The sequence below is a fragment of the Raphanus sativus genome, unplaced genomic scaffold (assembly GCF_000801105.2).
Source record: "Raphanus sativus cultivar WK10039 unplaced genomic scaffold, ASM80110v3 Scaffold0588, whole genome shotgun sequence".
Lineage (NCBI taxonomy): Eukaryota > Viridiplantae > Streptophyta > Magnoliopsida > Brassicales > Brassicaceae > Raphanus > Raphanus sativus.
This window is the reverse complement of record NW_026615906.1, coordinates 1-14,320: the sequence shown is the minus strand read 5'-3', so window position 1 is coordinate 14,320 and position 14,320 is coordinate 1. Positions and strand designations below refer to the sequence as shown.

Sequence of the window (14,320 nt, the reverse complement as noted above, 5' to 3'; positions counted from 1 at the left end):
TTACCTTGTTAAAAACTCGTAATTTACGAGGCATTTACGAGGACCAGAAAGACGGGGCCTCGCTTATTCGTCGTTGGATTTGGGACGGGCCTTGCAATTTCCTCGTAAGTTTTACGAGGATTTTACGAGGAAATAAAAGACGGGCCTCTTTAATTCCTCGTAAAGCTACGAGGAAATTGCGACGCCTTCGTAAGTTATATTAGAAGTTAAAGAATTGTGGTTTTAAAATTTTGAGTTTTGAATGTTAAGAAGATTATATTTTCAAATCTTCAAGATTATATTTTGTTGCAAAATAGAAAATTTAAATAAATAATTTGATTTTTATAAGTTTATATTAGAAAGAAGAGATTGATATTAGAAGTTAAAGAATTGTGGTTTTAAATTTTGAGTTTTGAAATGTTAAGAAGATATTGAGGTTAAAAGGAAGATATGTTTGTAATATATGAAGTAGAATATAAGAAAGATGGGGTTTAGGGTTTGGGGTTTCTGATTTTAGAGGTTTAGAAATTTACCTCGTTAAAAACTCGTAATTTACGAGGCTTTACGAGGACCAGAAACAACGGGCCTCGCTTATTCGTCGTTGGATTTGGGACGGGCCTCGCAATTTCCTCGTAAGTTTACGAGGATGTTTACGAGGAAATAAAAAGACGGGCCTCTTTAATTCCTCGTAAAACTACGAGGAAATTGCGACGCCTTCGTAAATTATATATACAACCCAAAACCTCACACTCTCCATTCGTCCCAACTTCCTCTCCAATTCCTCCCCATTTCCTCTCCAACTCCTCTCCCATTCCTCTCTCTTTCGAAATGGTAATTTCCCTCGCTCTCCATAATTAGTTTAGTATATTAGGTGGTTAGTTTAGGGAATTTAGATAGGTTTACGGAATTTATGTTCGTTAGATATATTCTTTTAACAATGAAACAAACAAAATCCCATTCCAGGCGAGTCATCGGGCACACTGACGAGGAGGATGTTACGAGGAGGAGCGAGGAATTCTACGAGGCGATGAACGAGCCTTAGTTTTTTTTTTCGGTTTATGTATTATAAAATCCAAAACTTATTTATATATAAAATATTTTGTTGCATTTGAATTTTATTTAAATTTATTTATAAACCACAAATATTTAAATATTTTTATTAAATTAAATTAATAGTTATTAAATTTATTCAATATTATTTATTAATACGAAAATTCGCAATATACGAGTTATTTGCGTCGAAAGCTAACCGAGGAATTTACGAGGAATATTTTACGAGGTATTTACGAGGAAAGCTTTTCACGGAATCTACGTGGAGTTTACGAGGAAAATATTCCAAGGAAGTTACATCAAATTTACGAGGATTTCATTTCAAGGAAATTACGTGTAAGTAACGACGAATGCATCGCGTGGTTTTTACGAGGAATGGCCGCGAGGATTTTACGAGGAAATGCGGCGAGGAACTTACGACGAAATGTTACTTTGTCTTTACGAGAAATGGTTGACTCGCTACTTTACGAGGAAATGGCGACGAAATGTGTGTTACGACGGACGATAAACGACGAAACTCATTTCCTCGTAATTCCTCGTTAAACTTCCTTTTACGAGGAATTAACGAGGAAATTGGTCCTCGTTAAATATCTGTTTTCTTGTAGTGATTAAATAAATAGGCAAATATGTAGGCGACAGCTAAAAATATGTAACTTCAGTTTTTTTTTCGATTTGTTTCCTAATAATCAGGACCATATAAAATCTATTTTCTTGATCTAACCACCATTTAAATTTCTACTAATCGGCAGCAATTTTCTTAAGTTAAATAAATATGGTTAAGGTGAAGGATAGCTGATAATATATAACTTTAGTATTGTCGATTTGTTTCCTAATAATATGGATCATAACCAATATATTTTTACACTGGAAGCAAATAATATAAATCCACTTGGCAAGCCCAGTAAAATTAAAATCACTTTTATTGTATAATCAAAAATCCAAACAATAAATGTATAGATGTGTAAAGTATATAACTAGATTTTGATCCGCGTTTCGAAAGCGCGGATTTTGTTTGGTTATAACAAAATTAGATATGAATTAACATTTTATGATTTTTATATTATTATGTTATAGGTTGTAGTATATCGAATAAATATTTATTTAAAATTATATGATTTATGAATTAGTTTATTTGAGATTTTGTATGTACACTCTTATATAACTTTTTCTTTAGGTATATGCATTTTCTCGGATCCAAAAAACTTAACGAAACTAACACGAAAATACATGTTCGAGTAAACTAAATATTGGTTTTTGTTTTTGGACCCGCATGTTTCTATTCCAGTTGGGTACCCAAAATACCTGAATATTTTTGTAATTGTGTATATTTGGGTATTTCAAATTGTTTTGAGTATTATAGAAATTTTTAAGTTTCAGATTTGGATTTTAGGTTATAGTTTCGGGTTTGGGTAATATTTCAAACTTTTAAAATTATATTTCAGATATTCGAATAAAAATTTGGATATTTTTGGTTCTTCGGATAAAATTTTAGCTTTTGGATATTTGAATATTTTCATGTATTTGTTTAGATTTTTGTGTTTTGTTTTTTTCAGGATTTAGGGTACTTTGAGTATATTTTATCCAACCCTATTTTGTACCAAAATAACATAAAATAATTACAGATATTTTACAGATTTTGAATTATATAAAATATTAAAATGAAATTAATATACTTAAACTAAAAGTATACTTACAATATATACATAAATATATATATATATATATATATATATATATATTTAATATAATATATTATTATTTTTTTACATTTTTAAAATAATTTGTTCGGTCTTCAGGGCTGGTTGGAACGGGTTGGATTTGATATTGGTTTTTTAGATATAATATTTTAAAAGTCGTTTGAGTATATAGACCAGGTATAATAAAGTATGAGACTTTCATTTTTGGTTCGATTCTAATCGTTTTTTTTTGTACTAATGTTTTTGACTAATTATGTTAGATAACTATTAAGAAATATAATATGTTGCAAAAATTAGGAATAAATTTTTAAAATAATATCTGAAATGTGTATAGCACAAATATATAGTTATGTAATTTGACATATTTAATATAGTTACCAAAATATTATATTAAATTAATATTAAACGCAAATATGATTAAAAACAAAAATATGATGACAAAAATATGATTAAAAACAAAAATAAAATTCAAAACAAATAAACAAAAATTATATTAAATTAAAGGGTAGTTCTCTCAGATATCATTTTTTTAAGTTTTTGTCATAAAAATATCATTCAAAAAATAAAATGACCAAAATAGCATCTTTTTGTTTTTAAAAATTTAATATCTATTTTTTTATTTTTTAAAATTGAACACATTCCTAAAACTCCACACCTTAATTCTAAACCCTAAGTCTTAGATTAATGAACCCAAATGTTATAAATGCAAATTTACCCTTCATAAAACTTATTTCCGTCATTTTCCTCTTTGTGATGTTATTTTTGTGACAAAACTTGGTTTAGTGTTTATTTTGGTTTTTTTCCCTAAATTAAATTAATATAGTTAACAAAATTATATTAATTAATTAAACGCAAATATGATTAAAAAATATGATTAAAAAATAATGATTACAAAAAATACGAATATAAAATTAAAATTTTCAAAAAAATAAAACAAAAAATATACCCGCCCTTTGAAAGGCAGGTCAAATCTAGTCTATACTATTAAAAGAGAAACATTCTTAAAAAATCTACATATGTAAGGTTGTTGGACCCTTTCATTAGACTAACAATATTTATATTTTGATCCTACCTTATATTTCTCTAATTATGCAACATTATTATTAATCTACTATATTAAATAAAGATCTTCCTCGGATTTTGTCCACTAGTAGAAAACTGCAGAATAGACACGTAATTTTTAGTGACTATGGCTTTCTTTTCTTGACTATAGAACAATATAGTCACGGTTAGAGCACTAATATCGGTCGTATTTAGACAGGTTCTTATGCTAATTCTGATTTAAAAGAAAATCAAAAAGAGAAAAAAATAGAAGAGGCGTCACTAATTTGAGGCAAAGAAGAGACGGTAATTAGTGACACGTGTAGGCAAGTGAGAGGAGAGAGAAGAGGAAGAGCGTGGTTTGGTTTCGGGGTCTGGTTCTCTTCTCTCGCTTTCTCCGAAACCTCTTCCTCTTCTATTTTCTTTCAAAGATGATTCTCTCTCTCTCTCTCTCTCTCCGTGGTTCCTCAACAAAACGGCGGTACTCCCTGTCTCCATGGCTCGTCGACGACACAGAATCATGTCTCTCCGTGGCTCGTCGATGAAGCGAAGAGTCTCTCTCTTTGTGGCTCCTCGATGGACCGACGATGAACCTCTCTATCTTCGTGCCTCCTCGACTTCATCGCTGATTGGATTATCTCCCTCTCTGTGGGTCTCCTCGACGGCGAAGGACCGTTCTCTCTCTGTCGAGATACTTGAATCGGAAGGTAAATCTATTGTTGTTTCTTCAATCATGCATGTTTTAGATTAGACTTGTTCTTGTTCTGATTTGAAGTTTTATTTGTTTGTAGGTTCGATTCGGTCTGGCGGTGGCTCTCGTCAACGGCGTCGGAGCTCTCTGTCAATGGCTCTCCGCGCTCAGGTAAAGCTTCTGTTGCATCTTCTTCAATCATACATGTGGCTTTGATCAGTTGTGATATCTGTGTTGCAAGCTTATCAATTTGATAATATTTTCTGTCTGTTCATTCTGTTGGCTTTAGGTGTAATATATTGATTCATTTTCGTTTTGTTTATTGCAAGTTTATCAATTTAGATTTGGCTTCTTTCTGGTGATTAATATTTTTGTGTTTCTGTCTTTGTGTTGTGAGATGAAGGGATCAACTCGCGTTTGATATGTTCAGTGGAAAGAGAGAGCTGAGGAAGATTCATCAATACAGGTTCTTTATTAATCATGTTCTGTCTCTGTGTGCAAATTTAAATGTCACAGTAGAGTAATTATAAATGAAGTCAATTGAATTGAATTAGAACTGATGTGGTTAGCTTTTGTGATGACTTGAAAGTAGAGTAATTAAAGATGTAGTTGTGGAAGGTAGGGTAATTAAACGATTATGGTTGTCAATGGTAATAAATAGAACTGATGGTTAGATAGTAGATCAAACGTGAAATTTGTCTTAAGCATTGTTTGTTGTTAGATATATGTCAAGTCTTAATGCATTCAAGTGTGTTAAAGCATTGTTTGTTGTTTGTTTGGTTGAGTGTGTTGAATGCTGCTTGTCTTTCTTTTTGGCTTATTTATGGATACTGTCTTTCACTTCAATCTCCAACATGTGAATGCCTCTGTCTCCTCCTTCTCCTCTGTCGCCTCCTTCTCCTCCTTCTCCTCCTTCTCCTCCTTCTCCTCTGTCCCCCTTCTCCTCCTTCTCCTCCTTCTCCTCTGTCTCCTCTGTCTCCTATCTCTCTTCTATCTCCTATCTCTTTCACTTCGGTAATGGATTTCAATCCATTTCATGACTCTGCCAACTTTGTTGAACTACTTAATAGTCAACAAAATGTTGTCTTTGGCAGTCAAAGTGAAGGAAGTGTTTCACTCTCTGCATCGCAAGCTCCTCTCGTAGCCAGTCAAGAAGCACCAGCAGAGCGTAAGGGACGAAGGACGTGGACGACAACAGATGATATAGTGTTGATCAGCTCGTGGTTGAACACGAGCAAAGATCCACTTGTTGGGAATGAGCAAAAATGCACGGCTTTCTGGCAGAGAATTGCAGATTACTTCTCGGCGTCTCCTAAGGTTGCTGGTGGGAAAAAAATCACAAAAACTCAGTGCAAGCAACGTTGGCACAAGATGAATGATAAGGTTAACAAGTTTTGTGGGGCTTATGAAGCAGCAACAAGAAACAGAACCAGTGGTATGAACGAGGATGATGTGCTCAAAATGGCCCACGATATCTTCTTGAACAACCATCAAAAGAAGTTCACCTTTGAGCATGCGTGGAAGGAGCTTCGCGATGACCAGAAGTGGTGTCTACTCTCAGTAAATGGAAGCAGCTCGAAAAGGAGGAAATTCGACAATGGTTCACATTCAGAAAGCTCTCACGCAGCTACAAATGAAACAAATGCTTCTGTAGATGCTGAAGGAACACCTCGTCCTCCTGGTGTTAAGGCAGCAAAAGCACAGAAGTGGAAGAAGGTGGGTGAGGAAAAAGAGGTCGCTGGCTTCAACAATATGTGGAGCATCAAGAAGGAGGATTTGGCAATGAAGACAGAGATCACGAAGATGAGGCTACTTGAGAGTCTTGTTAATAAACAAGTACCACTTGATGAATACGAAGAAGTTCTCAAGAAAAAACTCATAAAAGAGTTGATGTAATTCTCGGTCATGTTGTTTCTGTTTATGGTTTATGTTTCTGTTTCTGTTTCATGTGATTTCTGTTATTTATGTTTCTGTTTCATGTTGTTTCTGTTTATGGTTTCTGTTTCTGTTTCATTTGTGTTGTTCTTTCTAATGAAATGATTTCTGTTCATGTTAATGGTTCTTGTTCATGACTTGTTGGTTGCTGTGATTTATGTTAAATTTGTGAATCATTTGATCTCTGTGTCTTGTTCTTTTCAGTGTCGACAGGAGCTAAGAAGTGGAGTGCAAGAAGTGGAGTGCAAGAAGCACAGAAGTGAAGTGTCGTGAAGTGTAGTCTTGTAGTGAGTCTTGTAGTGTAGTGAGATGTCTTGTAGTGAGTCTTGTTGTTTAGTGTCACATGAGATGTTAGCTTGTGAGTCTTGTTTTGTTGTTTAGTGTCACATGAGATGTTAGCTTGTGAGTCTTGTTTTGTAGTTTAGTGTCATGCACAAACTCATCTTCTGTATTTATAAATGAATCTTTTCTATTTATAAGATCAACAACAACAACAAACTCATCTTCTCTCTATATCCAACGCAACATTACAAACTCATCTTCTGTTTTTCAAAAACCACAACCATCTTTATCTTCTCTTCTAAAAATTCTTTAATCACCATATATGGCTTCTTCTTCTCAAAATAATTTAGATAATGCATTTGATGATGCATTTGATGATGCATTTGATGCTGCATTTGATAAACGTTTTGATCAAGTCATGGAGAATCTAACCATTCGTAATGATCAAGAAGCAAGAAGAAATGCAAGAAAAAAACGAGCTTACATCGAAAGACATCGTGAAGAAGGGCATATTCTTTTATGGAATGATTATTTCAGTGAAACTCCAACGTTTCCCGAAAATATGTTCCGCCGACGTTTTAGAATGAACAGGCCATTGTTCATGCGCATGTTGATCGACTCTCCACCGAGGTTGAATATTTTCGGGAAAAGCGCGATGCCCTCGGAAGGATTAGTCTCTCTCCCCTTCAAAATGTACTGCAGCCATTCGTGTCTTTGCATATGGTTCTGCGGCTGATACGGTCGACGAATACCTCCGGCTCGCTGAATCAACAACTCGGTTATGTGTGGAAAAATTTGCGGAAGGAATTATATCTTTGTTCGGCGATCAATACCTAAGAAGACCAACACCGGCTGATCTTCAACGTCTACTCGATGCTGGAGAGTATCGTGGATTTCCCGGGATGATAGGAAGCATCGACTGTATGCATTGGCGGTGGAAGAATTGTCCCTTTGCTTGGAAAGGGCAATACTCTCGTGGTTCGGCTAAACCAACAATCGTTTTAGAGCGGTTGCTTCATTTGATCTCTGGATATGGCATGCGTTTTTTGGAGCTCCAGGTACTTTAAATGATATCAATGTTCTTGAACGTTCGCCTGTTTTTTATGACATAATACATGGTCAAACTCCGAATGTCACTTTCTTTGTCAATGGAAGCGAGTATCATATGCCTTACTATCTTACCGATGGTATTTATCCGAAATGGGCAACTTTTATCCAATCTATTCCTTTACCACAAGGACCGAAAGCAGTTTTATTTGCTCAACGTCAAGAAGGCACTCGGAAAGATATCGAGCGTGCTTTTGGAGTCTTGCAAGCTCGGTTTGCCATTGTTAAAAATCCAGTGCTGTTTTGGGATAAAGACAAAATTTGGAATATTATGATGGCATGTATCATACTCCATAATATGATAGTAGAAGATGAACGAAGTGGATACACTCTAGAAAATAATGCAGAGTTCACGCAAGGCGAAGATAACAGAACTTCACATGTCGATCACACATTTTATACAGGTGCCCCTAAAAGTTTCGCAAACCAGATGGATGTTGAGACAAGTATTCGTGATACACAAATGCATCAACATCTGAAAAACAATTTGGTTGAACATATATGGAGTAAATTTGGATGAGATGAAGACGACAACTGATCCCGAATGTTTTTTTCAAATTATTCTCCTATATTTTACTAATCTTTGTTTTCATGTTTTAATTTAATAATGTATGTTTAAATGTTGTCTTGTCTTTTATTATGTTTTATGTAACAAAAATAAATTTTATTTTAAAAATAATTGTTTTCAATTTTTTTAAGAACCTTAAAATAAGAGACTTGCAATGGAGGTGGAAAAAATCTTAAGGTTCTTAATCAACTCTTTTACCACAATTAACTCATTAAATACAATAAAAAACAAATTAAAAGACCCATTAGGGTATTTGGGATAATGGTGCTCTTAGTAACGCAAAAAAAATCGTGTGTATACGATCGTGACTATTTTTCTCGGTGACTTTTTCGTGACTTAGGGCCTGACTGGTGTAACCGCAGCGGTTGCGGTTGCGGTTGCGGGAGTTTGCGGGTGGGTGGTTGCGGTTTTTAAGCGTTTTTTAGAGATTTGTACGACTGGTATAGCTGTTAGAATTGTTGCGTTTGCGGGACTCTTATGACTGGTAAACTACAAAACGCAACATCTGTTAAATAATAATTTAACAATATTTACATTTTATGTAATTATAAAAATATTAAAAATCATAATAATATGATAAATATAAAATTTATATTTATAAAATCATATTTTTTTAAAAATTTATAGAAAATATTTTAGTTTTGAATTTTATAATATAAATTGAAATATAATATGAATACATTTTACAATTTCTATTATTTCCATTGAAAATTTTTATTGGATATTTTTAGTATTATTTTTATTTATTCTGTTTTTAAAGAAAAAAAATTTACCCTCCCGCAACCGCCCGCAACCGCAAACGCTAGCTGGAACCAGCTTTTGATTTTAAGAGGTTCGGAGCGGTTTGAAGCGATTTGTAGCGTTTTCTGTGATTGTTTCGAAACGTCAACAACCGCTATAAACCGCAAAAGCTGCGTTTGCGGGTGGTAGCGGGAAAACCAGTCGGCACCTTAATAATCACGATTTTGCCACGTTTATTTTCGTGATACTTTAGTCACCGTATAGACACATAATATATCGTGGTTGTTTAGTCACGTTTATATTCGTCACCAATACGTGACTGTATTTAAAAAATAAACAAAAAAAAAAGAAAATAAAAATAACTATTTTGTTATATTCAAAATCGATTAATCACAAAATATAATACAATTAATTTCAATATAAAAAAATCACAACTTCGAGCCCGAGATCTGCGGTGAGCTTGAATCCGGTGGCGAAATAGGCTGTGAGCTTGAGTCGGTGCCAAGCTTGGATCCGGCAACGAGGAGACCAACAACAACCTTGGGTGACGAGCTTGATTCAGATGAAGAGCTTGAGAGAGTTACGAGATAAAGTTGTGACGATATGAGCAACCGAGTCCTTACGCCACCACCTCCCGTCTATCAGGTCACTGAATCGTCATGCCACAACCACCGGTTCATCACGACACCGATTCGTTACGCCACACCTTTGGTTCATCACACTGCCACTTCTTCAGATCTAGAAACAAGATAACATTGATAGATCTAGAAACGGAGCAAACCACGTGTAAAAATTCGAATCTCACCGTCGAAGGTAGTTTCGGAGAGAGAGAAGCAAAACGTGATCGAGATCGATGCTTGTTGTGCCTTTTCCTTTTTCATTGATGGAAGTGAAGGGAATAGAAGAAGCATAAGAATGGAGATGGAGATGGAGATGGAGTAAGAAAGAGAAAAAACAATGAACAAATTAATAACGTAAATCTTCCTGATCAGTTAGATTACCATCTACCAATGGCCAAGATTTAAAAAAGGGCGATCCGCACCTTTTCTGATAGACCAATAGGAAACAATCTTTTACTTTTATTATGATTTATGTTAAAATGGTTTTATCTGCTTAAAAACAGAGTTTGGAACTTACTTGAGATAGATAACTGAACTGACTTTGCATTTTCAAAAAATTTAGGATTATCGTTCGAAAAAATATATTTTTATAAGCGATGGAAATTAGTGCTTTAGGCTTATACATAAGATATTCTTAATGGTTATGTTTTGGTTTTATGGTTTATAGTTTAATTCTAATAATTAAAACTAGTTTAAAGTTTGAAAAAGTTGATGTGAGAAACTTAAAATTTAGTGAGAACTATATTTTAGTTTTTATCTAAGATTTGAAAGTTTTTAGATATAATTTTAAATTTTAAATTTAATGTTTATGATATAAGGTTTATAATATGGCATAGGGTTTAGGATTATATGTAGGATTTGAAGTATGTAGTTTAGGGTTTTGATTTAAGAATTGAGCTTTAAAAGATTAGATATAGAATTCAGATTTATGTTTGAGTTTTGAAATTTATATTTGGACATTTGATTTCCTACCATGATGTATGATTTAATATTTGAGGTTTAGGGTATAGAAAAGCTAATATGGCCACGAAAATACCTTGGCAAATAGTGACTACTATACACACTGTTTAATCATAATTTTTGGATCGTGGCTGTTGTATCTACGATTTGTACAGAGTTTTGTACACGTGTCAATGCAGTCATGAAAGTAACCAAGAGCAAGCGTGACCATATTTAGTCGTGACATTTCTGTGAGGAAAACGTGTCTTTTTAGCCACGAAATGGTTAGGAATAGTCACGATTACGGGTTTCGTGACTAACTGTGACGGTTCTGTGACTAAGTAAAAAAAAGTCACGTCCTCTCGTGACTAAACCGTGTTTATATTGATTTTTTCTACTAGTGGTCTTTGATTTACTTTGTCTTTTTATTTTTTTCCTAACAATATTTATTATCTTAAACCGTATACTATAAATTTGTCAAGTCATAAATCTTCCAACAATATTTTACAAATCTCCAAACATATCTTCAGTTTTAACATGATTAACTAGATTTTGACCCGCGCTTTCAAAGCGCGGGTTTATTTTCCTTTATTTTCTTTTTTAAATTGACAAATATTTAGTAAATGTCATATTTTCATATATTTATTTTTTTATAAAAGACTTAAGTTTTTTATCTTTCTTTATCGTGTTTCATTTTAAATGAGTATAGGCCTGAGAACAATATCCGGATCCGAAGAACCAACCCGAAACTGACCCGGGATAAATATCTGAATGAGTTCTAAATTGCTATATCCAAAGGACCGGTCCCGAACCCAACCCAACCCGAACCGAGAACCGAATGAGTATCCGAAGATATCCGAAATGTGAATATATGTCTAAAAATATATTTTATAATTATAATTATAATTATAATTATTTTAATATTTTAAATTAATATTATAAGTTAACTATAGTAATTATTTTCAGTATTTCGAGTATTTTTGGATAAAATATGATAGTTTGGATAAAAATTTACCAAAAAAAACTGTATATAGTGGGTATTTTTGGTTACTTTTGAGTAATTTGGATACAAAAATTTGAACCGAATCGGATACTTTGGTTACTTTGAATATAAATAACCGAACCCGTTTTACATACTTTGGTTATTTGGTTAGTTTTCAGGTTCTTATGCATGAGAACCGAACCCATCCGGATCCGGAAAGACCCGACTCGAACCCGACCAAAATTTTATAATACCCAAATGGGGTTTAATTTCAAAACCTGAAAAACCCGATATCCGAAATAACCGATCTGTACCCGAATGAGTATCCGAACGTCCATGTCTAATGAGTATTTATGTTTTAGAAAATTAAACTTTATTTTTTAATAAATTAAGTTGGTATAACTCTGATTAATTAATTTTATTATGTGGTTAATTTTTTAAATAAAAAAGTTATATACTTTTAATAAAGATTTATACTTTTCAATGAAAAAATCAATTTTTTTTATGAACGCTTAAATTATATTAAAAAGAAACATAATTATTAAGTGATTAATTTTTGTTCACTACACAAAATATTAAAAATGGTTGAAAAGAAATTATTTGAATTTGGAGAAAAAAATAAGAATTGGATCTGATTTCTTAATCGGCCCAGATGGCCTAACCAAGAGAGATCTGATGTGGACAGTGGGCTGGATCCAAAAAAATGACCCAATATAGATATGTTATTAGTATTACTTGATTGCCCTTAATGAAATATGCAATGTTAATAAAGAAAAAGGGTATATTTAGTAAAAAAACCAATAGGATCCTGCTTTAATAGTATAGATTAGTTTTTGATTTCGATCAAAAAAAAAATTAGTTTTTGATAGACTTAACACTTTTCCACATCACGTATGTATTATTGCTTGTGGAATGGAATGGTCAACACTTCAAACTTATCTCAGTTGTGAATATCAATCATAGGGAAAATATTCTAACTGTACCACTTGAATAATATCAATGATTCAAAGGAAGTGTGCAAACATAATGTGTCTCTAACGTGGCACGTAGGTTAGAGTCCTTAAAAACTTTAAAATCAGAAGATTCAAATTTAATATATTAAATTATATGATTTATTCAAAAATATTGCAACTTAAACCAGCAAAAAAAACCAGAAAATTGAATATTAAAAATATTATATATTTAAAAATTATTCAAAAATATTGCAACTTAAACCAGCAAAAAAACCCAGCAAAATTGAATATTAAAAATCTGATATATTTAAAATTATCCAATAAACATTACAATTTCTCAAAACTATAATTGAAAACATGAATCTGAAATTTAAAAGAATATATGTAATACCAAAAATATATATGAAATACACAAATATACTTAATATACACATAATATTTCAGGTATTTTGAGTACATGGTTGGGTCTAGGATATAATACAGGTCCGAACCAAAATCCACGGGTCAAAAAATATCAATAGGTACTTTTTCCTGAACCGAAATCCAAACCAAATCTATATTTTTGATCGGTTTTGGTTAAGTTTTTGGATCCGAATAAAATATCCAGACTTAAGAGAACGTTACATAAGAATGTATATACAAAACTTCAAAGAAACTATTCATAAATTATAAAAATATGTAATTTGAAATAATACAGACTTGTAACAACAAAATGCATAATTTTAAAATATAATTTATATTAAATTTTATTTATAATTTAGAAAAACCCGCGCTTTCGAAGCGCGGGTCAAAATCTAGTTTAACTCTTATTATTAGTTTGTTTTTATACCTAATTTACTCTTATTTCTTTAACAAAAACAGTAATTATGAAAATATCATTACTAAATTTTCATAATATTTACAATTTTACCATCAACAGGCTTATTTTATCAATGTTTGTGTTGCCACAAACTTAAATTTATTCTTCTTTAGTCATAAATTTAATTTAAAAATTGATAGACTTACTAATATTTCCACAGATTTATTATTGATTAAATCTTTTTTACCACAGATTTATTTAACTTAAATAGTTATATATAAGATTCGATAGATTTGTTTTTTTTCCATTGGCCAAAGATTTAATTTTTGACATATTTAATTATGTCTTGACTAATTAATTATTTATTAAACCATAAATTTATTTTATTTTGACATACTTAATTAGAATTTAATTGATTTATTTATCTTTTGATCATAAATTTAATTACAATTTGATAGATTTTTTTTTCAAAACTTGATCACAGACTTAATTACGATTAACAGATTTTATTTACCAAATAAATTAAATTACAGTTTAGTAGATTTGTTTTATTCTTTGACCATCGATTTATTTTAATGCCACGAAATCGAATATGAAAAAAACAATTATATACCAACATTATGTAGTTAACCGATGAATTAATTTAATTTAAACAATAACAGATAAAAACAATAAACCACAACTTGCGAAGAATAAAATAGGAAAAATGCTAATTAAATTGTGAAACCATTTTTCACGTGTCTTCCTCTTCTTCTTTGTACTGAGTTTTAACGTGAAACAATTACACTCAGAGATAGTTTTTTTCATGTTTTTTTAAGATAGATTTATCTAATAGGTCACTTTATGACTTTATAATGTCATCATAAGTCATATTGTTATATTAAGGTACTTTTTGAGTGGTGAAATACCACACTGTCTTTCTCCTTATTAATCTAC

General features: G+C 32.0%; 1 protein-coding gene and 1 long non-coding RNA gene across 2 annotated transcripts; one reads left to right on the top strand and one right to left on the bottom strand.

Annotated features, from left to right (window-relative positions):
- The first annotated feature begins 5,475 nt into the window (after positions 1-5,475).
- On the top strand, positions 5,476-6,354 carry LOC130502512 (glutathione S-transferase T3-like). Its single transcript, XM_056997320.1, has one exon. It carries the CDS (start codon positions 5,476-5,478, stop codon positions 6,352-6,354), a length of 879 nt encoding a protein of 292 aa, XP_056853300.1.
- A 3,090-nt stretch (positions 6,355-9,444) lies between these two features.
- Positions 9,445-10,161, bottom strand: LOC108835761 (uncharacterized). The gene is made up of 2 exons (XR_001947010.2): positions 9,897-10,161; positions 9,445-9,829 (listed from the first exon to the last, which is right to left on the bottom strand). It is a non-coding gene; the product is annotated as an uncharacterized LOC108835761 (long non-coding RNA).
- Positions 10,162-14,320: the final 4,159 nt, after the last annotated feature.

Bases quoted from the DNA above. Each gene is read 5' to 3' on its own strand.
- LOC130502512 (XM_056997320.1), top strand. From the start codon at position 5,476: ATGGATTTCAATCCATTTCATGACTCTGCCAACTTTGTTGAACTACTT.